The sequence below is a fragment of the Mesoplodon densirostris genome, chromosome 15 (assembly GCF_025265405.1).
Source record: "Mesoplodon densirostris isolate mMesDen1 chromosome 15, mMesDen1 primary haplotype, whole genome shotgun sequence".
Taxonomy (NCBI): Eukaryota; Metazoa; Chordata; class Mammalia; order Artiodactyla; family Ziphiidae; genus Mesoplodon; species Mesoplodon densirostris.
This window is the reverse complement of record NC_082675.1, coordinates 87,788,932-87,815,762: the sequence shown is the minus strand read 5'-3', so window position 1 is coordinate 87,815,762 and position 26,831 is coordinate 87,788,932. Positions and strand designations below refer to the sequence as shown.

Below are 26,831 nucleotides of genomic sequence, written 5' to 3'. Positions count from 1 at the left end.
GTTTCAGGTTCACTAAAGGGATGACATAGGTTAGCATTCAGATTGATGGACCACAACTAAGAATGGTATTATGATTATTTCCAAACATTTATTCATCAAAGGTATAATACTGTTGACAAAAAACAGTATTTTATATTTCTCCCATGTATAAGCCAGAAAGGTTCAAATGTGTGTATATATATGTGTGTCTGCGTATATGTGTATGTATGTGTGTATATCTGTGTGTGTATATTTGTGTGTCGTATGTGTATACGTGTGGGTCTGCATGTATGTGTGTATGTCTGTGTGCATTATGTGTACATATACATATATGTATTTTTTTAAACAGGGTCTGCTCTGCACAAACTTTGTCTACACTGAAAATGAAGAATTTCTCAGGTTCACTCTTAACTCAAGAGCCATCCGTGCAGCCTGTGACGTACTGCACACCTGTGAGGACCACACCCCCAAGTGTGACGCTTACCTCTGAGTGAACTCTCTGCACGTGTGACTGGAGGTTCCCTTTCTGAGAAAAAGCGGCAGGACAAAAGGCACAGGCGTGGGGTTTTTCACCTGTATGCTTAATCATGTGAGTTTGCAGCGCCCCCTTCTGGTTGAAAGCTTTTCCACATTCGCTACATTTAAATGGTCTTTCACCTAGAGAGGGAGAAAAATGATCAAAACATCATTCCATACTGTGCGAGCATCTGATGGATTAAAAGAAAATACTTAAGTTACCCTCACTCAACGCCCCGAACCTACCCCTCCAGGGAGAACGTTCCCCTGTGGCCGCAGACTCACACGTCTCACTACCTACTCAAAATCTCACAAGTAATACCAAGGTTATCAGCAAACTATGGAAAAGGCAAGATTAAATTTCAGGTCTAGCTGGCTCTAAAGCACCTTTTCTTCCCTTAAGGTCCCACGGGAAATCACCCAAAAGTAAATGTATCTCGTACCTGTGTGTATCCTAATATGCCGAGTTAACTGACTTGGCTTTTGGAACGTCTTTCCACAGTGTGGGCATGAATACGTGAATCCGCTCCTGTCGATGTTCCGATTATAAGACCTTGACACCCTAGTATAAATAGAGGGAAAATACTCAGTAAGTCGAATCCCTTGTGCCACCACTTCTAAATCAAAATCCCATGGGAAAGGTTAGCCGACTGGCCATCAGAATGTGCTTTAATGAGGAATCAATCACATGTAAGTGTGTAGGACACACACACACACACACATCCATGTATTAGTTTTGTGTATCAATATCATAAAACTCATCTTTTTGGTTGGGGAGGAGGAGAGTCGGAATGTCTCTTCTAGATAAAGCTTTCACTGTGATGACCAAACACAAAGACCCGTGCAGTGTGGTTTCTATGTCGACACGAGTGTGTGCTGCCTGCTCCAGGCTCCTCCTAGACGCTGACGATCTCCAACAACGCGGACCCCCCCTCTGCGCAGCAGCCCCGGGCACCTAACTCTCTACCTGACACCCCCTGAAGGCTCCCGGGCACCTCAAACCTAGCAAGTCCCAAATGAAGCCCTGTTAATTCTCAGCCTGCTCCTTTCCACAACAGGAGACGGCAGCTCCCAGCTGTGAAGTTTAAACCTTAGAAGTTACACTGGATTCTTCCTTCTCCCTCACCCCTGACTTCAAGTCCATCTCCAGAAGCTGCTGGTCTCACCCCAAAACACCTCCAAAGAAGCTCCCATCTCTCCACCCTGCAGCCACCAGCGTGGCCTGAGAGCAGCGCCGCCATTCTGTGGCCCCGATCCATGGGTCTCCCTGCTTCGACCTCACCCACACAGCAGCCAGGCTGCGGCCTGAAGGCTGGGCAGCCGGATCCGTGGGCCAAACCCTCCCAGGTTTTCCCGCGGCCCTCGGGTAACACCCGCGTTCCCAGGTGGGCTCAGCACCCTCCAGCTCCGAGACCCTGCCGCCTTGCACTCAGCCCCAGGAGCGCCACTCCACCCCGCAGCCGGCTCCCATCACACCGGCCTCCCCCTGCGGCTCAGACGGTGGCAACTGCTCCCCTCCCCGCCCACCAGGCCCGGAACACCGCCCCCCCCAGACCTGCAGGGCCGCATCCCCCTGCTCCTCACCTGGGTCCCACCTCAAACGGCCCTCCTAAGAAAGGCCTACACCAGACAGGTGCCTCAGCCACTGCCCCATCCCTGGAGCATCACCCCAGGTGAATCCAGTCCTACTTCCTTCTCAACACGCCCACTGCCTGAAACCTGCACCGGCTAATCCGATTGCTTGGCCGCTGTCTGTCTCCCCTGCTAAGCGGCAGCTCCGTGAGAGGGAAGCAGTCTGCCTGGCCCCCGGGAGGCCCAGGGGCCGGTACTCTAGTGCGCGGTGACAACGTACGTGCCTTCAGTCGCCTCTCCAAGACCTCTGGGGACAATCAAGAGAGCCTGTGCTGGAAGGTCATCACAATAACAATCTAGTGTGACAGACACATGCGTTCTGTTTGGGGAGTTTAGAAATCGCCGAAATAACAAAGCCTCAGGTGGGAACCACATTAGTCAACAACCAGCAATATGAAGGGAGGGGGAAAGACAGGAGAACTTTGATCATATGGAGATGTTCAGTCCACGCTTCCAAAACACAGTGCCGAAGAGAATACATAGATACTACAAAGCACTCAGGCACTTTACAAACTTTATTAACTGGTGTGGGACCTTTTGCTGTGGTGGTGCTGGTTGTTAAACAGCTCCTAAATATTGGAGCTTGGAAGGGTGGCAAGTTAAACTGATGATACTGTCATTAAAAAGTTAATCAATACAGGCGTTTATAGTTTGTTGTAGAGATCAGCTCAACGAGTATGACCACTGATCATCAGCATTAGCTAACTTAGCACAAAGGGCCAGGAACAACTCTGCATTTCATATCATTAAGAGAAGGAAATATCAGTAAAAATATATATATATAATCAGGAATAGGTCAAATACAAAATTTCGAAGCCATGTTAAGTTTTACTAGGAATAAATGTATATATGTACGTAAATATAGGCGTGGTTGCTAATATTATGAGCACTAAAGCCAGACTATTAGGGTTTAAATCCCTAACACTTGACTTATAGCTGTAAAACCTTGGGAAAGTTACTTGGTCTCTCTAGCCTACCTTTTCTCATCAGCAAAATGGGGACATAAAAGAATCAGGCCTGAAGGGTTGTTTGTAATGATTAAATGAAGTTTTATTATATATTTAAATACACACTAAGCACAGTAACTATTTAAACATGTAAGTTCTAAATAGGTAGTATAAATAAACCGATTCAGTAAACAGGGTGCTAATGTGGCCTTTGTGAATCCACTCTACACACCTTGTTACCTGCCCATAAAAATGTATTGCCAATAATACTTTGTTCTGCACCTTTTAACATTATAATATAGCTAACAACATCTACCCATACAGTCTGACATTTAAATTTTCGACCTTTCCTGTCCTACTGTAGACACGACACATAACACATGCTATGAAAGACATCCCGACACCACATGAGATGAGTTGCCCTGTTCTTGTTTCTAAAGCAGCCAAGATGCGTAACCCATCATAGCAAAGCATGCCCATTTTTAATGTACTGTATAATTTTTTTAGCCCAAGAAAAGGCTCACACCTAATTTTATAATGAGTCTTCATGTGCTCCCTCAGCTGTGATGACGTCTCGAACTCCTTCCTGCAGGCCTTGCAGGTGTGAGTCCGGTTCGCAGCCAGCTCCTGGCGGTGCTCCTCCATGTGTATGGCCAGCTGGCTCTGCAGGGTGAACTCATCCCCACACTCAGAGCAGATGAGGTTCTGCAAAGGCAAAGACCGCCCATGAGCAGAGCAAACACTTCAGAGCCATCACCTCCTGAAAGAACTCATACTGTAAATGGCTGATACACAAAGTATGCTTTCCTCTGGAACAAACACTATTTCACCTCTCAACAAATATATCATCATATCCAAATATGAACATATAAAAATGATTTCTTTCCTGATAGAAACATAGGGAAAAGGATGAGAGAACAATACAATTTCTGAGCAAAGCGAATTGTTTCAAATTGGCTGCTGGGTAAACGGCATTTTGTCCAACTGTGCTGTGAAAACTTTAAGGAGAAGCAGAATGACTTCAGTACCACAAAAGGGTCAGGAAAGAATTTAAATTAAGATGACAGTTTAATAGGCTACCTTAAAACAAAATGACAGCTGGTAAATTTTTAAATGGAAACACCTATCATTCTTTCAATCTGGTTTATGGGTAGTCGATTACGAGAAGTCCGCGACTCTGTCCAGAAGTGCCTGGCTGAGCACCCGAACAGAGCTGTGGAGTAAGTATAAAATACACACAGGATTTCAAAGACTTACGGAAAAAAAAAAGGTAGTTCAACTTTTAACATTTGAATTAGAATATTTTGGATATATTTTCATAAATATATTAAAATAAAATATATTTCATCTGTTTTCTTTGTAACTTTTGGAAACATAGCCACTATAAATTTTAAATTACTCAAATTTCAATTAGGATAGCACTGGTCCAGATGTTCTGGAGTTGGGCCTTGGTTCACGTGAAGGCTGCCAGTCACCAGCTGTGTGTATCTGGGGGTGCTGACCGCTCAAAGCCTGTGAAGCCGTGGTGACAGCAACGCCTGCCCTCACAGGGTTGTTCTAAAGTTACGGACAACGGCGCAGGTAAGGTGCTGAACGGTGCCCGGCACAGAGGAAGTACTCGGTAATGAACTGCTGACTCAGTACAAAGTTCAATGAGGTCACTCATGTGACCTTCTATAAGGCAATTATTTATTTAAATGACCCAAACATGGCAAAGAATGAGTGTAACCTGTCAATGAGCATAAACGATTATTTCCAAACAACAAAATATATAGCTGTCTTCCCATCAGACTTTCTTCTAATGACTGCACCTGACAGTCTCGTAAATGCATAGAAACAGCATTAACGTGAGGTTGTTCATTGATACTACTCAGAGCATCCTTTGCAGAAAAGACAAGGATGAATGGAATACTTTGAGCAATCCAACGATGACGTCAACTTAAGTAACTTTAGTGTTACTATATAATAATTTAAGGAAATAATGGACTATCTTGTTAGTATCTTGCTGATAATAAAGACATTTCTTCTTGGGAACTGTCAAAAATTTAAAAGCCACCTAACAAAATTTGCTGCCTATCTTGAGTGTGGCACTGGGGGCATCTGCCACACCCTGAATCTGTACAGCAAAGTATTCTCCTTTCACTGACAACTTACAATCACAAGATAAACCCTGACTTGTTACCCTCCCACCTGCACCGTGATTCTTTCATTGCTTTGGCTCAGACCCATCCTCTTTTCAGGTACTTTTTCACCAAATGAGCAGATTAGTATATTTCAGGAGACATCTACATGATATTACTCAGAAACTGATCAGAATTTTCTGAGTGGAAACTCTGGTTTATGTACAATTTGCTCATACGGCGAAAGCAGGATCAAGTACACGCTGGGCCACAACCGAAACAGGCCTCATGATGGAAGGTTTCGTGCTGCCGCTGTGTTACACCCAGCCAGACCCAGGAGCCAGGATGGGCCTCCCTCCCTGCCCAGGACCTGGCACCTCGAGCAAGTCTCAGTGGGGAGTGCGAGGCCTGTGGGCGGCTGGCGGACGTCCACTTTACTGCGCTCCCCGCAGTCGGAGCTCCCGGCAGGCCCTCTAGGCAGAGGCAGTGGCTAGTGCCTGCCCCAGAAGCAGGTGGTCCTGGGGGAATTCCAGTGATCGCTAAGTGGCCAGCAGATCATCCAGGTAAACATACGGCACTCTTATCAGCCCCCATCTGGCTGAAGATACAGTAATTTTTTGAAGTCAAACAGAGTATAAAATACAATAAGTACTAAGCGCCTTTAGGCCACTCACCCCGTAACACCGGCCCTTGCTGCCTCCCCCACCGGGGCTGCCCACGACCTTCCTTCTCTCGAGCCCCCAGGCTCCAATGCCCAAGTGCTGTCCTTGCTCCTGCCTGGGCTTTCTCAGCAGCCACTCTTCCTTTCCTACAGGAGTCTGCCTCAAAACGGCGCTCAGTGCAGGAGAGCATCCCTAGCCCACCCCACAGGACACCGCCCTCCTCTGAGCCCCGGCAGCACTGGTCCCCATCACAGGCCACTGGGCTCATCTCTTGGCAGGTGTCACCCTGTTCAGAGGCAGGGCCAGCTGGGGACTGGAGGGCCACCTCTCAGGGCCCCTCTGCCCTGGGCCCTGGGCGGGGGGCGGGAAGCAGCGTGCAGACCGGTCCATCCCGCATCACCTGGCTGAGTCTCGGTGCTGCCGGCGGAGAGACTACACAGGCGGGGAATCAGAGCACGGCCTGCTTCTGCCCAGCAGAGGACGGAAGGCCGGCTTCCAGCCGGGCTCTCTAACACCATCGCGGGGGGCGGATCTGGGTGCCACTTCCTTCCGCCAGGAGACGGATGCAAGATTAGCTCCCTACTGAAGCCCGGGGGTCAGGGGAGCTGAGGGCCACCTGCTTCCAGGGGACAGGGAGCAGGACGGCGCAGGCGATCGCTCTCCTCTCAGCCCCACCGAGCTCTTCAGTGGGTATTTGGCTGGAACAGGGTTGGCAGTGTCAACAAGATTTTCTCTTGTGAGACCACCCTCTTCCCAGTTTGGGCTGTTGGCAACCAATCTTCTGGCGTGCTTTCATCTATGCCTGCTGGCAGAAGGCTACAGGCTCTTCCAGCACCTGGTCCAGATGTACAGCAGGCAAAAAAGCAGCTCGGGGGCTCACTGCCACACGCTCCTCAAGTCCTGAAGGCCCTCAGCTGCCTGCCGCCTTCTTCCCACCCTCAGGAGCCTCTAGATCGCTTGGCTGTGTGATCTCTAGGTATTTTCAGTTGTAAGAGGGGCACAAAGGGTCTACTTCATCTTAGCTGGATTCTTATCGGTTAATTTTAAGTGCAACTAAAGGGAAGGAATTATTCCTATAGTCGATACTGATATACCACATTCAAATCAATTAACTAAGAAATAAAAACACACAAAATAGGCAAAGGTAGCTAAAATGCATTATTTAACATACATGGAAAAGACTGATAATTGTGTTCCAGTATCTATTCTTCTTCTATACAGTGGGTTTCTTAGCTGAGCACACGGCTGTGTGCCGACCTTCCTAACACTAACCACCCCGTGTAGTGACCGTGCCCCTTCCACTTGACGGATGGCAGCAGGCTGATGCTCCGCCTCTGGATCTGGCCTTCCCACAGCAGACGCGCCACCTCCCTCCCTCCCTCCGCCGTCAGCCACGTGGTACAGAAACCCTCAAAGAGAGCAGAGTATGTGGGGTCCCGGACTGCCTCGGCCACCCCACCAGCTCTGTACTGCACGGCACCAGACTGTGCGGTGAGAGAGGAAAACTCTGAACCTGTACCCGAACACAGCCCTTTTTTAAAAAAAGAGCACCCTATTTTTTACATATTGCCAACACATTTTCACATCAGAAATAAGCAAACCCTTTTTGTTGTTGTTCTGCTCATGTGAAACCGCTAGTCCTGAATTCCTGTTCAGCATGGGGTTACTAAGGTCAAGTTACTGAATATCACTTCTCAACTTCCAGAGCCTTCTCCCTGGCAGCACAGTGGCGCAAGGGCAAGAAGATAAAGCATTTTCAGTTTCCATTCCCAGCTTCAAACCAGTTACACAAAAGCCTCTCTTCTGACTATTCCAACCCTTTTCCTCTCCTGTGATTATTTATTGATCTAAGAGAGAATCTGTTATATTCCAAGAGAGAAAATAGAAGACAGGTTAGTAGTAATAGAAATGAAAGTCAACTGATTTCAGAAAACACACGCTTCTCAAAGGCCTTTTGGGAAAAAAAAAAAAATCTGGAGTCAGAAACTATGAACTGTTTACATTCCTACAACAGTGAAAGACAAAGACAGCTGGAGCTTCACCAACGCAACAAGGATTCAGATGAGACCAGGCTGCACAAGCTGCCGTCACAGCTGCTGCGCATGACGGGGTTGCCACCTCAGGAGACGACGTCACAGCAACGAGAAACCGACACAAGCAAACGGCGTAAAAGCAGACATCCGAGACTGTGAGCTCCACTTGGGGGACAGTCTGGAAAAGAATCTGGACAAAGGGTGTGGAAAACAGAATAAAGGGAAGGTTTTGAAAATAATGTATAAAAACCTCAGAGTGTCTGGAAATGATGAATTACCATTATTTCTCTTTCCAGTCATGGAGAAGGTAGAGAAAAATGTTAAAGGTGTATCTGAAGAAGCATTAGGATGGAGCACAGCAGTTTCACTGGCCTGCGTCGGCGGTGCGCGGCTGGGAGAGCTGCGGGGCCCCGGCTCGGGGGCACACCTGCCCTACGCCATCACCCCCAGCGCTGGGGCCACCCGGGGCGCCGGGACAGGTGGAACCGCTTCAATCATCTCCCCCCACCCCACTCGCCGCCGTGAGCCCCCTAGAGGATTGACACACACAGGCACATGCGCGCGCACACACACACACACACACACACACACACACCCAGGCTTCACCCCCTTGCTGATGCGGCCTAGACCGCAGGTTACATCATTTCAACCCTCTGCCAACACCTGACTCATTCGCTATCCCATCACACACGCTTCGTCAACCGGAACCTTGATGCGAACAACCATCTGACCTCCTACCCGGCTGAAGGGCGCGGTGAAGAAGCCACATGCTCCCCTCCCACCCAACACACACAGATCCGTTCGCAGCCACGACCCCTGTATTACGTGTAACACAACCCACGTATCTGTCCCCGGTCAGGCTCTGCTCCCGCTTCCCACACCCACGCGCCTCTCCACCACCTCATTCTTCTGTGAAGACAAGGCAACGCCTCCATTTCACAGAGAAAAATGAGGCTCTGCAGCCCCAATCCAGCCCGAGAGGGAGGCGGCAGTGACCATGACAGAGTCACAGGGGCCAAGGGACAGCAGACGCCCTCAAGGGAAGACACACGACCCTCGACAACCGTCCCACGTCACACGGATGACTGGCTCAATACCATTCAGTTTCAATGACATCGTAATGTTGTGAAGCTGACTTTCAGTAGTTGCTGCGGTTAAATGAGTGAAAATGAGTGAAATTCAATGTGAAACAGGAAAATTGCAGGGTTTAAAAAGCTACGCAGGGCTTCCCTGGTGGCGCAGTGGTTCAGAGTCCGCCTGCCGATGCAGGGGACACGGGTTTGTGCCCTGGTCCGGGAAGATCCCACATGCCGCGGAGCGGCTGGGCCCGTGAGCCATGGCCGCTGAGCCTGTGCTCCACAACGGGAGAGGCCACAACAGTGAGAGGCCCGCGTACCGCAAAAAAAAAAAAAAAAAAAAAAGCTACGCAGTACCTAATTTACATACGGTAGTTTTTCAAATGGCTACTAAGTTACTTAAGACATAAATACTTATTGGACCTCTTAGATTTAACTACTTCAGAAAAAGAACTCTTAATGTTTGGCTCAGTGGAAAACTTGCTGAGACACAGAGACTAAGGAAGCTGCAAACCGAGAAAGGGAAAGCTGCCCTAAGCCAGCAGGAAGGGCCTGGACTCCCACTGTCACACCTGCGTCCCCTGTCCACCGGAACCTGTCCTCACGCTTCTCTTCTAGGGTCAGAGGCAGAGGTATCGCTTCTGCTCACAACTCCCTTCTCCACCTACTCTCATCGGAAGTCAGTCCTTGCCCCTCCCGATGGAGACGTCTGAAGATGGATGATTTAGAGCAATGTTAAATTCTTGAGTGTGGTAACTGTTTTGTGATACTGAGGAAAAGTGTCTTTGTTCTTAGGGGATACAGCTGAAGTACTTAGAGGCGCAGTAGTAACATGATGCCTGCAACTATTTCAAACTTGTTCGAAACTTCGAGGGGTGAGATCGGGTTTACTTTAAAACCCCCCATGTACTAGGTGAAAACAAAACAAAACAAAAAATCTCATCACCTAATTATTACTTGTAGATGAGGCTGTACACCTGAAAACTCAAGAGAATCTGGTAGAACAGCAGGCTACAAAACTAATATACAGGGCTTCCCTGGTGGCGCAGTGGTTGAGAATCCGCCTGCCGATGCCCCGATCCGGGAGAATCCCACATGCCGCGGAGCGGCTGGGCTCGTGAGCCATGGCTGCTGAGCCTGCGCGTCCAGAGCCTGTGCTCCGCAATGGGAGAGGCCACCACAGTGAGAGGCCCGTGTACAGCAAAAAAAAAAAAAAAAAAAAAAAGAAAAGAAAAAAAACTAATATACAAAAAAGCACTGCTTTCCTATAGACAGATAACAAATAATACATCTTTGAAAGAGCCGTTAAATGATATTTTTAAAAAATGTTAAAACATTTAAGAACAAATTTAAATAATGTGAACCCATCTGAACAAAACATACTGAATGTTTTGACAATAAAGATTCAATATTTTAAACATGTTCAATTCTCCCCTTTAACAATCTAAAAATTTTATGCAATCAAAATTAAAATACCAATTAATTTTTAATTAGGCAAAATTCTAAAGTCCACATTAATAATAAACCAGAAAAGTAAAATAAGAAACATACAAACATTTGTTTATCATTACAAAGAGAAATACAGCAAAGTCAAACTGAAAACCAAGAACCTGGTCCCAGGAATGCGGCGGGGTTACAGAAAGGAGCCAGTCTTCTGAGTGCCCCTTGTTTTTATCTTTTTGACGGCTACTACTTACTACCCTAATGTTCAAAGACTAACTTCCCGGCCCTCAATCCCTACTCTGCCTGCATGGGGCTGTCTGTCTCTGGTCTTACGAGCCCCACCCTAGTTGAGGGCAGTAAACTGAGGCCCGCAGATCGTGAGAATGGGAAGGGGGCCTAAAAGAGAAAGCAAACGAATGCAACAACCCTGTACTGACCTCAACTCTGAAACGTGCTTCATGTACAGCGGTTTGGGCCAAGCAACTGTGAAACGACTTCCAGTGTTAACACAGGACCGCCGAGCACACGAGGGGTGGGGCGTGTGCACTGCTGGGAGCCCCGTCCCGCCGTGGAGGAAGGGACACACAACCAGGAACTGGGGGGCAGGTGAGCGCCCTGTGCAGAGGGGCTGGGGTTGGAGGGATGAGCGTGAACTCAGGATTTCTGAAATACAGGTGCGCCCTACACCCTGTGGACCTGCATTAGAAGACACGGTGGGATTTTAAAAAATAGTGATTGTACACTTGGGAAGCATTTCTAAGCAAACCGTAAGACCCAGAGCCTGTCAATGAATAGACTGCTCACTGCAGCTACACACAAAGGGCAGAAACAACCTACACAGAAACCTGTTGATTATGACACAGGTGTACACAAAGCATACAATGTAACACCATGCGGCTGCTGCAACAATACCTAAGATAGAGTCAACTGAAGAAAAAGCACAGAATACTGCTATTGGGTGGTATCACTGGGGATGCAGAGATGTGTACGTGCACTGAAAGCCCCTGGGAGGATGCAGAAGAGACTGCTGTGCAGGCAGCTCCTGGGAGGAGGACTGAAAGTCGGGCCCGATGGAGACTTAAGTCTCACTCTCTAACCCTTTCTCTGCTGTCTGAGTCTCACTGTGTGAACTTATTCCAAAATTAAACACTTTCTGCCTTTTAAAATGAAAACAATGGCCATTTCTGGACAGCACTACAGCTGAGTGAGACAGGCAGGCCTGCAGTCTGCAGGAGAAGGTATAAAGCAGCATGCGCTCTCGAAAACATAACGTGGCATTCTATAAAGAACTTGAAAAAGCCTTGTTAATTCAGTAAATCCAACTCTAGCAATCTATCCTAATGAAACAATTAAAGATACATGCAAAGATGTATTATTTATAATACTGAAAAAATATAAACAACTTAAAGGTTAAATAATAAAGGAAATGGTAAAAATATCATGATGCTATATCCAGATGCTGAAGACTTTAATAAAGCAATTTAAAATAGTGACATGGGGAAAACACTCATGATTCAGTAAGTGAAAGAGGAAAAGACGTATTCACAATGTATTAAAGGAAAAGAGTGGGTTACAAAACAGTATGTATTTGCACTAAAAAAACTATCCTTAAGTATATAAACTATTATGGAAAAGTATATGTATAGCCAAAAAAAAAAAAAAAGCCTGAAAGACTACACAGCTGACCCTTGAACAACACAAGGGTCTAGAGCGCCGACCCCGCGCAGCTGAAAATCTGAGCATAACTTCAGGGTGGCCCTTCACGTCCACGGTTCCCCATCCTTGGAGTCAGCCAACTTAGCACAATGTAGTACTGTCATACATATTGACTGAAAAACTCCACGTTTAAGTGGACCTGCACAGTTCAGACCCGCGTTGTTCAAAGGTCAACTGCAATGCGTTCTCTCCCACTGGTGTGATTATTGGTTCTTTTATATTACTTTTGTTAATCTTTAGTTTCTAACTTTTTCCAAAATAAACATGTATTACTTATACAATAAGATTTTAAAAGATAAAAATTATTTTATATAAAAAATTAAAGACATAAAAAGAGGACACAAAGCGATATACAAAGTATAATAAACTCAATTTTCAGGATGCAAATTTTATATATGCAATTTAAACGCTGTATGTTTTTCTGTCTCTGGAGGAAGCTATACCAAATAGTTACCTGTAATTGTCCCTGGGTGACTGCTTTTTACATTTGCATTTCCCTAGCTTTCTATGGTAACAATGGGGGGTGATACTTTAAGCAACAGCCGTGCATATGGCACAGGGAGCCCGCCCGTCCCCAGCGCAAGCAGGCCTCTCTGGTGCACACCAGCGGCACGGCCCTGTCACCCTTCACTCTGTCCCAAGACTAGGCCTGTGGCCCTTTCAGGACTGTTCACTGTGGTGCATAAACTGCTTTGGGTCATCATGAATTTCCTCTCTTCTCCCAAATTCCCACGTGTCAGGGGATCCAGGAGCCAAGCAAGGAGATTCTACCATCTTCGGAGGCAGAAAATTTACTTTTGGCACTCAGAATCCTAAAAAAGTTATTTTTTATTAAGAAAAAAAGAGTGGGGGGCACCTCTGCCAGCCACTGTGGACATACTTTGATCCCCCAAATATACTACACACTAAAATGTCTCTGCCCCAAGGTGCTGACATGACCCCAAAACAAACACTTTACCAGTGACCTGGAGACTAGCCAAGGCAAATTTAATGATAACTGACTCCTTGAAACCTATACGAAAGGCTTTTTAAAACTAGTTTAACCTTAACATCCTCCTGATGCATTTTAAAAATCCTCAGATGCATTTTAAAAATCAGTGAACAAAGTATAGGCTGAAATAATTACCTCTTCCTTTTCATGCAGCATAACATGTGCTTTGAGACTAGCCACTCTGGAGAATTTCTTGTTACACACGGGACAGGTAGGATCCTCCCCATTGTGGGTACATTTGTGAAGTGTCAAGTTGAACTCAACATTAAAGGTTTGGGGGCACTGGTCACATCGATGTGGCTAGGTGGAGAAAAAAGTCGAGAAGCCACTGAAACACAATCTTTCCACAATAAATGTCATTCAAATATTAACAAGCAGCATAATCCACAGATAAGCTTCCTAAGGAACTTCTGAAGTCCTTCTGGACCTGAAGTCAATAAATCCAAAATGGACACAGTAAAGCTCCTTACAGAATTTCTCAAAGGAGTATAAGGAGACACCACATCTATATAGAAAATATTTCTAATAAGAAATGCTGCATATAAACGTATCAGAATGTAGCCGCTATGAAAATAAAAGTGAGACACTTCAACTCACTGGGTGGGGTTTTCTCCCCTCTTTCATGACACCTCCCCTGCTGTGAACAAAATCACAAGTCAACTAAGTAACTGTGAAAACTTTCACTAGATTTTAACAGAGTTGCTTATCCCCATCTAAAATTTCCCCCAAATGGAAGGTATTCTGCCCCCTACTAGTAGAAAGATAAAGTAATCACTGGTATTTCTCTTGTAAATATCAAGACCCTAATGGGTCAGTATTTTCAGATTTTTCAGCTTGGGAGAGTAACGCCAGTGGGTACTGGTGTCCGTACCACATTACCATAGTTACAGCAGCATTCATGCCGAAAGTAAGGCTGGAGTTGGTCAGATCCCGTCCTCCAGAAAAGAGATCCCTGGTGTTTTTCTGGTCTCAGATGGCTCACTAGCTTACATCCTCCTAACCTAGAGAAAAGTCGGCAATCACTCTTTTCACTGTAGTTTTAGCTGCCACTTTCCAACTATCAGGCAGCTCGTTCCATTAGGACACTAACAGGCTTGATATATCCCACAGGGGGCACTGCAAGAGAGTTCAAATCCCTATTTAAGAGAGTGCTGCTCCCTGCGGAAGTAAGATCTAAAACATCTCAAATACCTTCTTAAAATGCAAGACCACTTAAAGGTAACACTCCCTGCTGGAGAAAAACACATCAAGATAAGGGAGATTGAAACTACTGAAGAAAGTCGTATTTTAAGATTATTTCTTTGTCTACCCATAAATAACTTCATTAGATTCACCAGACTAGCTCTCACTTTCTCTCATTATCTAGTGATGGGTAGAAACACAACTACAACTAAAAAAAACATCAAAATATTTATTTACAGAATATGGAATGTTCCACAATTTAGGAATAAGAAAAATGTTTACATGTTGATTTTCACAATTCCTCCAGTTTCAACGCTCACATTTCTGACATCCCTTTTTAAAATACATACCTTGTCATTTTGCTCGTGATCCCTCATGTGGCGTTGAAACTGGGACTCTTTTGGAAAAGATAGCAGACAGATTTCACATTTATGGAAGTTTGGAACTTGATAGGCATAATTAGTGTTCTCCGCATTCAATGTTAAAACTCCATCTATAAAATTGCATAAGTATAAACAATAAATACCAGTTGTTATTCTCAGCACATAAATGAAACTAAATTATTTGGTTATTGTTTCGAAACCAAATTATGTCAGATTTATGAGAGATTTCAGAAATGAATGGTACCTTAAATTTTTTTAATGGACACGTTTTTAAGTTAGAAATGAGAAACGTTGAGATGACTGAGACATGGACTACAGGATTCTAACACCTGTGAACAGGATTGTCAGAAACCTGAAACTAAACTCCTGAGGCTTAATACCCACTCAGCGACACACAAAAGCCATCGTGTTTCTTAACCTTGCCTGCCTGCTCAATACTATTTCTAAGTCACAACAAATCACAGAGGCACTTCTCCTCTAAGTCACTTTGAGCGTTCATCAATAACCCAGTTTCTTAAATCACTCAGTAAACAAAACTCTAGTAGAAGTATAAAAGCTGATTCACTAATTCAATCTACCTCTGAAAACTGCTGCAAAGCAAGATAAAGTCAAAAAGGCAAAAACTTTTGTTCTCTCACATAGTTATGGTTTTAGGAAGGTAAAGAATTGCAGTGCTTTGAACAATCCTCAGGTTTTACAGTATGCTTTCAGTGTACAGTGTGCTTACATTTAGGTAAATGGCTATAAACTTAAAAGTATTTTCAAACAAGAATATGCAATAATCACAAAAATTTACCAAGAACGTCATAAAATAAAGATGTCCTAAACGTCTTTAATTCTTGAAAATAATACTCTAAGTCTTATAATTTTGGCACAAATACACAATCCATATTAACTAGACAAAGACAGAAATATGTCACGTACAACTCTTTGTATCCAACTTGACCCCCAAAATATTAGAAATTTGGAAGTTGGGTGAGGGGTTAATTTTAAGACTCAATAAAGCTCAGGAATGTCTTCTATTTCTCAAACGTCCATGTGGTGAACACAGCATTCCAGCATTTTCTCTAGACCTTTACATGCCTGTTCTGAGCAAATGGCCTGCAGTCCCCTGTTTGGCCAACAGTCCTCCTGGTCTACAGCAGAATCTGCTTAAAAGCAAGAGCTGTGAACTTCCAACGATGGGAGGTGGGGTGGAACCATGCTGGAGACAGAGTAGAAGCGGATGGAGAAAGCCGGCAAGAGCTCCAAAACATCCTCCCGGCAGATCCTCCAGTAAAGCGATTCCAGTTTTGAGAAACACTGATGCAATTCAAAAGAGTGTAACTTCATTCAGAAACAAAGTGGATCTACTAAGAGAAAGATACACATAATTTTTATTCTATTTATCCTTAACTCTATCCACATTCAAAGCCCATACATTCAAAATCTCTACACCAAACTGATAACAAAATGTGTATGACTCCCCAGGCCCAAATAAAATGATTGCTGGGACCACATTAATTGATATATTATTCCCTTTTGAAAAGTCTGTACTATGGGAAGAAACACTAAAGGCACAAGTAAAATATCTGTTGACAACTGTGTTTTAAGAACTCAGTAGTAAGTGTTTTAACCTAAAGCCTGAATACAATAAGAAAAGAGCCCCTCAACTTAATTTCTAAAACGCAAAATTAAAATGCTATTTCAGGATGTAGAATGAAACAATTTTCATAGCCTCTATGCTGAAACTACTTAATATGTTACCTAAAAAGGAGAATTAATTTCATTTAATTAACTGCAATTGATAGATAAATCCCTGAGATAAAAAATCATACATTTAAAACTGAAAAATGATTTATGAATTAAGACTTATGAATTAAGACTTTTCTAGAAAATAGTTTTATCCTAAGCAGCAAGACTTCGCTCTTTAACAAAGCTCCAAATGTAATAAAATGACTTTTTCAGTAGGTCCCTTCCCGCTGTTGATAACATAATATTAATCTGGTTCAAAGACAAACTTAAAACAACAATTCAAATTACAGTGTAACTGGGAAGGAAAAAAAACAAAACAAAACATGTTTTAGTTCCCACGTTGGGTCTAATTTTAAAGTCCACAGCATCTCTAGACTTTCACTTTGCTTCGCGGCTGTCCCTCTGGGCACTGAGAGAGCAAAGCCTTTCTCCAGGGCTGGGGGGTGCTAACCCCACACTCGGCTTTCTTTCTGCTCAGAGCTGGCCCTTTCTGGGAGAGTCCTAGGCCTCAAAACAACCCCAATTAGGCACCAGCTCTTCAAGTTCATTCACATGTCTGGTCCCCAGAGTACTTGCTCAGAAAGAGGTCTATGAAATTCACGTATACTTAGGATGGGCTTCAGGAGATCCACCAACTCCAAGAAAACTACACGCCAACATACACGTGTGTGCACATGTCCACTGTTGGGGGTGGGCGGTCTCTGCAGCCACAGGGCCCCCGGATTTCTAAGGGGCTAGGGATCTAGGTTAAGGTGTGACCAATTCACATCAGTCCTGCTGAGTATGGCTGCATTTTTAAGAGGCAGCTAGAACCTCACGTGAGACGTTGGGCCGCACATATTCCTACTGCTTCCCCAGACGGAATGGGAATGAGCACAGAGCCATCTGCATTTGGCAGTGCTCAAACCTAAGAGCTCATCCAGAACAGTACTTTTCACCTATGTGCTTCTGCCCTCTGAGAGGACGGGGAGGGATCGTCATGAGATCTCAGTGGTGCAAGGAAGCCTCCGGACGTAGGACCCCAGGCAGGACCCAGACTGTCCCCACACACACGTCCCCTCACACACAGACAGGCCCACAGCTCTCCTCAACTGCTCACCCTTCCCGCCACCAAAAGCTCCACTTCACCATCAAAATTAAACAAAACCCGGTTTACGAAGATCAGAAATTGAGCACCTTTGCTTCCTTGAGGAAAACTTGAAGACCAGTTTCAAAATCAGTTTAACTCTTTATGTAGAGATTCTAAACAGTATATAATAATAGTTGTGTCTCCATCACCCCAAAATGATAACGCCTATCACAGAGTTGTGCAGGTGAAACAAGATGATGCTTCCTGGTGCTATGGGGACAAGAGCCTATCAACCGTCTCGGAGCACGGCCACCTCTTCAATGCTCGTCCTTGCTACTCAGCACCCTACCCATCACTCCAGACCACGCTCTCCCACGGTACCTACCCACAGGCAGGCCTGGCATGTAACCGCGGGGACAAGACGAGCCGGCTTTCAAACTGCTCTTCCCAGAACGGGCCCGGCACATCAGACCAGCCAGCTTATCTGCATGGCAAAGGTCGTCCACACCCCCAGTTGGAAGAACCGGGGTGGATCTCTTCTATGCAAAAGACCTACGATGTGACACCAAGTTCCAGCAAAACCTACTGCGTTTATAGCGTTCAGGGATTTAACTCAAATTCGCATCTCTCGACGGAAACTCTTAAGCACTGTGCATTTAAGATCTCAGCTACCCCTAAATCCTGATGAGGCATTTTCAATGTCTAAAGTAACTAAACCCCCAGCTTTTAACCTGTTTTTATTTAGTTCTGAAGAAAAATCTTTCCAAACTAGAGCTGCTCTCCCCCTCCTCCGCCCTCAACAGGCACCAGCCTCATTTCCCTCTTTCCGTCGTTCCCCACGTTCCTCCCAGAGCCCAGCTCTTCAACCAGCAGCCGCCTGCGCTCCCTCTGTCACCCTCTGACACCACAGTGCTCTCTGAAGTCACCAAGCAGGCCTCTGGGAGTTCTGACAGGCATCCCCCCCACTTCAGATCGGTACCACCTTGCCTAATCTCCACCATTCCTTCCCCTCATTTCTACTTTTTTAAAAATTCCTTTCTACTTTCTTTTCTCCCATTTTCTACTGCTCCTCCCACATTTGTCAGCATTCAGGTTTTAGCACAGCTGAGCTTTTTTAGGTAAAACTCTGAAGTGAAATGGGCAAAACTAATCCAGGCTGTGAGATATCAGGACAGTGGTGAGTCTTACGAGGGTACTGATCGGATGGAGCATCATGGGGATTTCTAGGGTGCTGGTAACGTCCCATTTCCTAATCTAAGAAATTATATAAATAATTATATGAATTATTAATATAACCCATATAATCTGGGTGCTGATTATAGGAGAAAGCTCTTGTTCTGAAAATTCACTGAACATAATTTCTATTCTTCTCTGTATGTTATATATCAATAGAAGGTTTACCCCAAAGTAAAGTGCTGTAATATGCAACTTCCCTTTTTATTCCTGTTTTCTCTTCCAGGTTGGGGTCAACTAACTAGGGTCTAGCCTCTCCGGTAAGCAGAGTTTCATGGACCACAGGCACGCTCACTGGTTTACGTATTACTGTGGCGGTTTTGGGTCTGCGACAGCAATTCAAAGTTACAGCAGAAACCTTAACACCCACAAAGTCTAAAACATTTACCATCTGGCGCTACAGAAGAAGCCTGCTACCCCTGTCCCAGAGGGTAAACCGGGGTTCCACACCGGCCAGCCAGCACTACTGCAATCCCTGCAATGTCTGTTACCCTCCAAGCTCCGTGGCACCCCAGGGACGTCCCAGAGTGATAAAGGCATAAAGGGCTGACATATACCATGCTTTACGTTCTACAGTAAATAGCCTTAACATTTACTTAGGCATAATCTCCTTAAAACTAAGACCTTTGTCTTAGTCATGGGATAGAAAGACTGGACATTCCCCTAAATAGTAGTTTTCAGAAAATCAGTACAATAAAGGCAGCTCTCTCTGTATTTCACCATTCTGCCCGAAACCTACGTGCTTCACTCCACGTCTTCTTACCCCACCCGCTAAATGCTTTCTGCCAAGCATTTTCAATAAATGCAACAATGAGCATCAGGGCCTTGGTTTGCTACACAACGATTAGCAACTACATATTTCCTAAAAATGTGCAGAGATAGTGTTTTCTAAGTGTGACAAGCGTACCACCAGCAGTCTGTGAGGGGATTTTAGGCAGTACAAGAACTCACAGTTTTACTGGCTGTGTATTTATTTTAAAATGTCTTAGTATAAAGTATACTTGAAATTTAGTATGAGGTACGAGCACATGGACAGACATACAGACCAATGGAATAGAACTGAGAGTCCAGAAACAAACCCATACTTCCATCGCGAACTGATTTTTCAACAAGGGGGCCAAGACCATTCACTGAAAGAACAGTCTCTTCAACGAATGGTCCTGGGACAAACGGATATCCACAGGCAAAAGAATGAAGGTGGACCCTCACTCCACATCACACACAAAAAATAGCTCAAAATGGATCAAAGACATCAATTTAAGAACTAAAGCTATAAAACTCTCAGAAGACAAAAGGAAAAAGCTTAATGACTGTGGAGGGGTGATGGTTTCTTAAATATGACACGAAAGAAAAAGTAGATAAATTGGACTTCATCAAAATTTAAAACCTCTGTGCATCAAAGGATGCTATCAAGAAAGTAAAAAGACAAGCTACAGAATGGGATAAAATATTTGTAAGTCATATATCTGATAAGGGCCTAGTAACCAGAATATATAAAGAATTCTTACAAAAGCCACAAAAAACAAACAACCCAATTAAAAAATGAACAAAGGATTTGAATAGACATTTCTCCAAAGATATACAAATGGCCAACAAGTAGATGAAAAGATGCTCAGTGTCATTAATCATTACGGAACTGACAAGGTGATTCTAAAATCTAGATGAGGGACTTCCCAGGTGGTCCAGTGGGTAAGACTCTGCGCTCCCAATGCAGGGGGCCCTTGTTCGATTGCTGCTCGGGGAACTAGATCCCACATGCATGCTGCAACTAAGAGTTCACATGCCACAACTAAGAAGCCTGCATGCTGCAATTAAAAGATCCCGCATGCCGCAGCTAAGACCCGGCACAGCCTAAATGAATAAATATTTTTTAAAACCTCTCAAATCACATTAAAAAAATTTTAAAAATAAAATCTAGATGAAACTGAGAAGTACCAAAAATTATCAGGATAACCATGAAAATGAAAACCAAAGTAGAGGACTTACATTTATACTAGATACCAAAACTTGGACTAAAAGTAATTAAGACAATAAGAAATTGAATAGGCAGAAACAAAAACACAATGGAAGAGAACTGAATGCAAAAACAATTCTTCACCTCCAGAGTCACCGGATTTACAACAAAGGTGATACTACAGTATGACAAAGGATGATCTTTCCAATAAATAGTGCAGATTAATTAGACATCCACATGTAAAAAGCCTTGACCTTTCCACCAAAAACAAAAATCAATTTGGGTTGGTGTATCAATCTAAAGGCGAGAAGTAAAATAATAAAGCTTCTAGATGAAAACATAGGAAAATGTCTTCATGATTATAATTGTCAAAAATTACTTAAACAGGTCCCAAAAGTACTACACATAAAGGAAAGAACTGATAAATTGGACAACATTAAGGTTAAAAACTTCTTTCATGGGCTTCCCTGGTGGCGCAGTGGTTGAGAGTCCGCCTGCCGATGCAGGGGACACGGGATCATGTCCCGGTCTGGGAAGATCCCACATGCCGCAGAGCGGCTGGGCCCGTGAGCCATGGCCGCTGAGCCTGCGTGTCCGGAGCCTGTGCTCCGCAACGGGAGAGGCCACAACAGTGAGAGGCCCGCGTACAGCAAAAAAAAAAAAAAAAAAAAAAAACTTCTTTCAGGAAAAGATTATCCTTGAGAGAGTGAACACGAAAGTACAAAGAACTCATGTGCAGTATACATAAAGAACTCCTATGGATCAATAATAAAAATACATGTTAACTCTTCACCAAAAATATACAGATGACAAGCATATGAAAAGATGCTCAACATCATAAGTCATAAGGGAAATGCAAATTAAAACAATGAGATACCCAATAACACACACCTATTAGAAGGGCTAAAAATCCAAAATAATCAATAATACCAAATGTTGACAAGGATGTAGAACAACAGGAACTCCCATTCATTGATTGTGAGAACACAAAATGGTGCAGCCACTGTGGAGAAGTATTAGCTGTGGCAATCATTAAATGGAGCAAAGTAGGAGCCGGCCCCTGTAGAAAAAACAGGAACTCCAATTCTCCGAAACCCCAGAGCCAGCTATTAACTGCTATCACCTACTACCTTTAACTGCCTCGCTAGTATGCATTAGTGTCTGACCCACAGACAACTGAGGTTTTGAATTCAGTTAAAGAATTGAGGTATTAAGAGAGCACAGTCTGTTCCTGCAGTTTATTAGATTACATACATTTTTCATTTTAACCCAGAAAAGCAACAGGTTTCACGTTCGCTGAGAGAAATGCTAGAGGAAGGCACCTCGGAGCCCCAGCTCCCTCCCTCCCTCCTTCCCAGCAGAGTGACCTCAGCCTTGACCACACAGTGGAATCTCCTGTGAGCTTTAAAAGCCATGTTGCCTGGGTCCCACCATAGGCTCGGATGTCACTGGATGAGGCCGGGTCATCAAGAGCTTTAAAAGCTCCCCACATGACTCCATAATGCGCTCCAAGGGTGAACACCACCACCCGAGGTCTTGCTGCGATATTTCACGTGAGAGAGTTCTACCACAAAAAAGAAGTTTGAAAAATATTGCTAATTCCTTGAGCACTGTCTTTGCGTATGGAGACAATGTAAAAACGCTGATATACATTAAGCATTTTAAAACTGCTGAATTGACTCTATCTAATGAAGAATTCGGTTTACTATGGTTTTCCCAGGCTAGGTTTGTGTCAAAGACCAAGATTTTGAACCCATGTTAACTCACGACTTGATTCCAGGGTCATAAAATCTTCAGATTTTGTGTCTTATCTAATCACACTTTCTTCAAAATACTAAATACTCCAAGTTTCTGTCTACCTAAAAAGTTCGACTATGGAGAGGACAGGTTGCTCCTTTCTGAAGAAATCTTTTCATCCTTCAATACCTGATACTGATAGAGAGTAATTTTTTTTTTTTTTTTTTAAAGAAGATGTTGGGGGTAGGAGTTTATTAATTTATTTATTTTTGCTGTGTTGGGTCTTCGTTTCTGTGCGAGGGCCTTCTCTAGCTGTGGCAAGCGGGGGCCACTCCTCATCGCAGTGCGCGGGCCTCTCACCATCGCGGCCTCTCGTTGTGGAGCATAGGCTCCAGACGCGCAGGCTCAGTAGTTGTGGCTCACGGGCCTAGTTGCTCCGCGGCATGTGGGATCCTCCCAGCCCAGGGCTCGAACCCGTGTCCCCTGCACTAGCAGGCAGATTCTCAACCACTGCGCCACCAGGGAAGCCCAAGAGAGTAATTATTTTAAGCAGGATCTATCTCCCCTTAACTGTTACCCACCAACGACACCTAGTCTTGCCAGGGAAGCAGAGTCCCCTTAGAGCCTCAGAGCACTTCCCCTGCTGCCCTGTAAGAAGTTCAAGCTCTACCTCTGTTAGCTACGCTAGCAGTCTCCTCCCCTTGAAGGAATACAGAGTTACTGAATTCATCAGAGAAAATCTAAAATGGCCTGAATTGGTAATCTGAGCAAGAAAGGAATTGCTTATTCGTTTGGCTCAAGGTCTGCCTGTCTCAGCTCTCTGGAAATGAAGTATTAACAAATATCCCTTCAACAGAAAACAGAAACTTAGCAGGAGGCCAACTAAAGGTTCAAGCTAGGGAGAAAAGGTTTGCACCATTCTATTGGAAAAACAGAAGCCATACAAGATCCCAAAATGTAGTTTCCATCCAGATCACATTACGGCTTATTAAGAGTAAACTAAAATAACAATGATAAAAAAAATCCTATCTCACTCATCTTTATATTCCCAGGACAGTGCCAGGCACAAAGGCAAGTGCTCAACAAACACTCCCCCATCAATTTATGTAACAGATGAGGCTTACTTCTTTACTTATGTCCTAAAGCTAATTATTACTTTAAGACACATTTTTATGCTACTGACAAGGGATTAATCTCCAAAATATACAAACAGCTCACACAGCTTAATATCAAAAAAACATACAACCCAATCAAAAAACGGTCAGAAGACCTAAACAGACATTTCTCCAAAGAAGACATAGAGATAGCCAACAGGCACATGAAAAGATGCTCAGGGCTTCCCTGGTGGCGCAGTGGTTGAGAGTCCGCCTGCCGATGCAGGGGACACGGGTTCGTGCCCCGGTCTGGGAGGATCCCACATGCTGCGGAGCGGCTGGGCCCGTGAGCCATGGCCGCTGAGCTTGCGCGTCCGGAGCCTGTGCTCCGCAACGGGAGAGGCCACAACAGTGAGAGGCCCACATACCGAAAAAAAAAGATGCTCAACATCGCTAATGATTAGAGAAATGCAAATCGAAACTACAATGAGGTATCACCTCACACCAGTCAGAATGGCCATCATCAAGAAGTCTACAAATAACAAATGCTGGAGAGGGTGTGGAGAAAAGGGAGCCCTCCTACACTGCTGCTGGGAATGTAAATTGATACAGCCACTATGGAGAACAGTATGGACGTTACTTAGAAAACTAAAAATAGAGTTGCTGTATGATCCTGCAATCCCACTTCTGGGCATGTATCCGGAGAAACTCTAATTCGAAAAGATACATTCACCCCAATGTTCACAGCAGTTCTATTTACAATAGCCAGGACATGGAAGCAACCTAAATGTCCATCAACAGAGGAATGGATAAAGAAGATGTGGTCCATATATACAACGGAATAGTACTCAGCCACAAAAAAAAAAAAAAAGAATGAAAGAATGTCATCTGCAGCAACGTGGACGGACCAAGAGATTATCATACTAAGTGAAGTAAGTTAGAGAAAGACAAATATCACATGATATCACTTATATGTAGAATCTAAAAAAAAAAATGATACAAATGAACTCATTTACAAAACAGAAATAGACTCACATACATAGAAAACAAACTTATGGTTACCAAAGGGGACTGGGGTGAGGGGGAGGGATAAACTAGGAGTTTGAGATTAACGTATTCACAGGACTATATATAAAACAGATAAACAACAAGGACCTACTGTATAGCACAGGGAACTCCACTCGTTATCTTATAATAACCTATAATGGAAAAGAATCTCGAAAAGAATATATGTATATGTATAATAATCACTTTGCTAAGTTGCATTAAAAAAAAAAGGAAATGTTTTTGAGCAGGGCTCCCCTCCTCATTTCTGGAGGTTTCAGTTTTGACATCATTTTCCTTGGGAAGCCTAGACCACCAGTGACTGTTATCTGTTGCCATAAACAGTGTTCCCGCCGTCAGAGGACACACACTGTCCTGAGACCAAGGCAGAGACCTCGTCTCTCTTTTTAAACCCTGCACCCTCAGCCCCTAGCACAGTGCCCACCTACGACAAGAAGTGCTTCAAAATGCTTGCTGAATAAATGAATTAACCCACGTGTAGGGCTTTATAGTTATGAGGGCAGAGCAATGCAATGGACCCTTTGGACCCAAAGGCAGATTCACATCCAACTCTGACACTTACTAGCTGGGTAGACCTTCCATGTCACTTAAGCTCTCTGAGCCTCATTTCCCCTATAAAAATATAGAGGAAATGTAGGTGTTGTGTAAAAATCCCCACCTCCTACCTTCCATGTTTTTCTTAGAATAAAATTCATAATGAGTGACAAAGAAAGACAAGCAAAATAATTTCAGATTATGAGAAACATTAAAATCGTAATTAAAATCGTACACTGTTAGAGCAACAGTCCCCAAACCTTTTGGTTTCAGAACCCCTTTATATTCTTAAACATCACTGAGGACCCCAAAGACCTTAACTTTCTATAGGTTATACCTATTGACAACTGCCCTATTAGAAATTAAAACTGAGCAACTTTCAAAACACTTATTCACTGAAAAATATATCTATTACGTGTTAACAAATACATATTTTTGTGTAAAACATACTCTCCAAAAAAATAGTTAAGAGGAGTCTTCACTTTTGTACATCTTTTTCAAGGTCTCCTTTAGCAGAAGACAGGTGGATGCTCATATCTGCTTCTGCTTTCTCTCTGTTGCAATATGTTGTTTTGAGTGAAATACATGAATGTAGCACAGCCTCACAGGATTGGGTGTCGCCACCATGGCTCCTGCTAAAGAGTCAGCAGTTTCACCCCTAACGGCCTGTGTACGATTAGTGCAATTGTTAACCAAGTGAAAAAGCCCAACGGACTTAGTATCACTCCAAGAATATTTACCTTGCAGATGCCTGAAACTGTCTCCAGAACTCCCAGGGGTCCATGAACCAACTCTGAGAACCACTGTGTTAGTGAATGACTGGTGTAAGGCAGGGAAAGCAACTTTCAGAAAGGTCTGAGGAAGGAGGTCTCTCGCAGGAAGCTGAAGCCCAGAATGAGCAAGGGGTGGATTCTCAGAATAGGGAACAGCAAAGGCCCTGAGGCAGAAACAAACGTGGCCTCGTCCAGGAGCTAAGGACTGAGGGCAAGGAAAGGGAAAGGAGAGTCAGACGAAGGTCAGATCAAGCAGATCCTGCAAGGAGTGGGACTGTAAGTTAAAGGGATGAAGGATCCTTTGGATAGTTCTAACCAGGGTGTGGCCATCTTATTTACATTTGAAAGAGATGCCTCAGGCTGACAGGTGATGGAGACCAGCAGAGACCAGTCAGAAGGCTCCCACGGAGGCCCGCCTCGCAGTCACACTGGAGAGGGAGGGAGTACTGCCGACTGGAAACACGCCTCTGCGGGAGAAGCTACAAAATTATGCAATGCCTTGGGGAGTAAGGGACAGAAGTAGTTTTCCGTTTGGGACCTGAAAACGCAGGTGAACGTGATGCCATTGGCCCAGGCGGGAAAGACTGGGGGAAGAAGAGGTCCCAGCCGTATTCCAGTGTAAAGTTCACATTCTTCCTCTACCCTAAGCCTTTTCCAAGTGACTAAGAACTGGGGGACACTGCACTTTACGTTATTTTTTGCATAAATCATATTAACGAAAAAAAAAATTAACACTGACCAAAATAAGGCCCGATCAGGGAGCAAGGCCTTTAAGACCTCCTTCCAGACACCATCAGCCACTAACGAGAACTCTGAGCAGCCACTAGCCAACTACAAACGTGCACACCTGGACTGTTCTCCAGCGACACCTCTCCCGACAACGCCGCTAAGCTTACACCTAGTCTCTCCCCCTCTCTTCCCAAACGCCGCAGAGGCAAAATGGAACGGACGCAACGGC

General features: G+C 44.4%; 1 protein-coding gene across 7 annotated transcripts in view; it reads right to left on the bottom strand.

Annotated features, from left to right (window-relative positions):
• Positions 1 to 26,831, bottom strand: part of ZNF236 (zinc finger protein 236) — a 93,834-nt gene that overhangs the window by 66,068 nt on the left and 935 nt on the right. For 6 of the 7 annotated variants that reach the window (XR_009534493.1, XM_060118516.1, XM_060118517.1 and 3 more), the window contains exons 2-6: positions 14,648 to 14,790; positions 13,251 to 13,415; positions 3,601 to 3,779; positions 939 to 1,057; positions 464 to 636 (exon numbers count right to left, since the gene is read on the bottom strand). Coding sequence is in view for 6 of the 7 variants with exons in the window: in XM_060118516.1 (XP_059974499.1) it covers positions 464 to 636; positions 939 to 1,057; positions 3,601 to 3,779; positions 13,251 to 13,415; positions 14,648 to 14,790 (779 nt within the window). In the remaining variant the exon portion in view is untranslated. The remainder of the gene's footprint in view (positions 1 to 463; positions 637 to 938; positions 1,058 to 3,600; positions 3,780 to 13,250; positions 13,416 to 14,647; positions 14,791 to 26,831) is intronic. The other variant, XM_060118518.1, reaches the window with a different exon arrangement.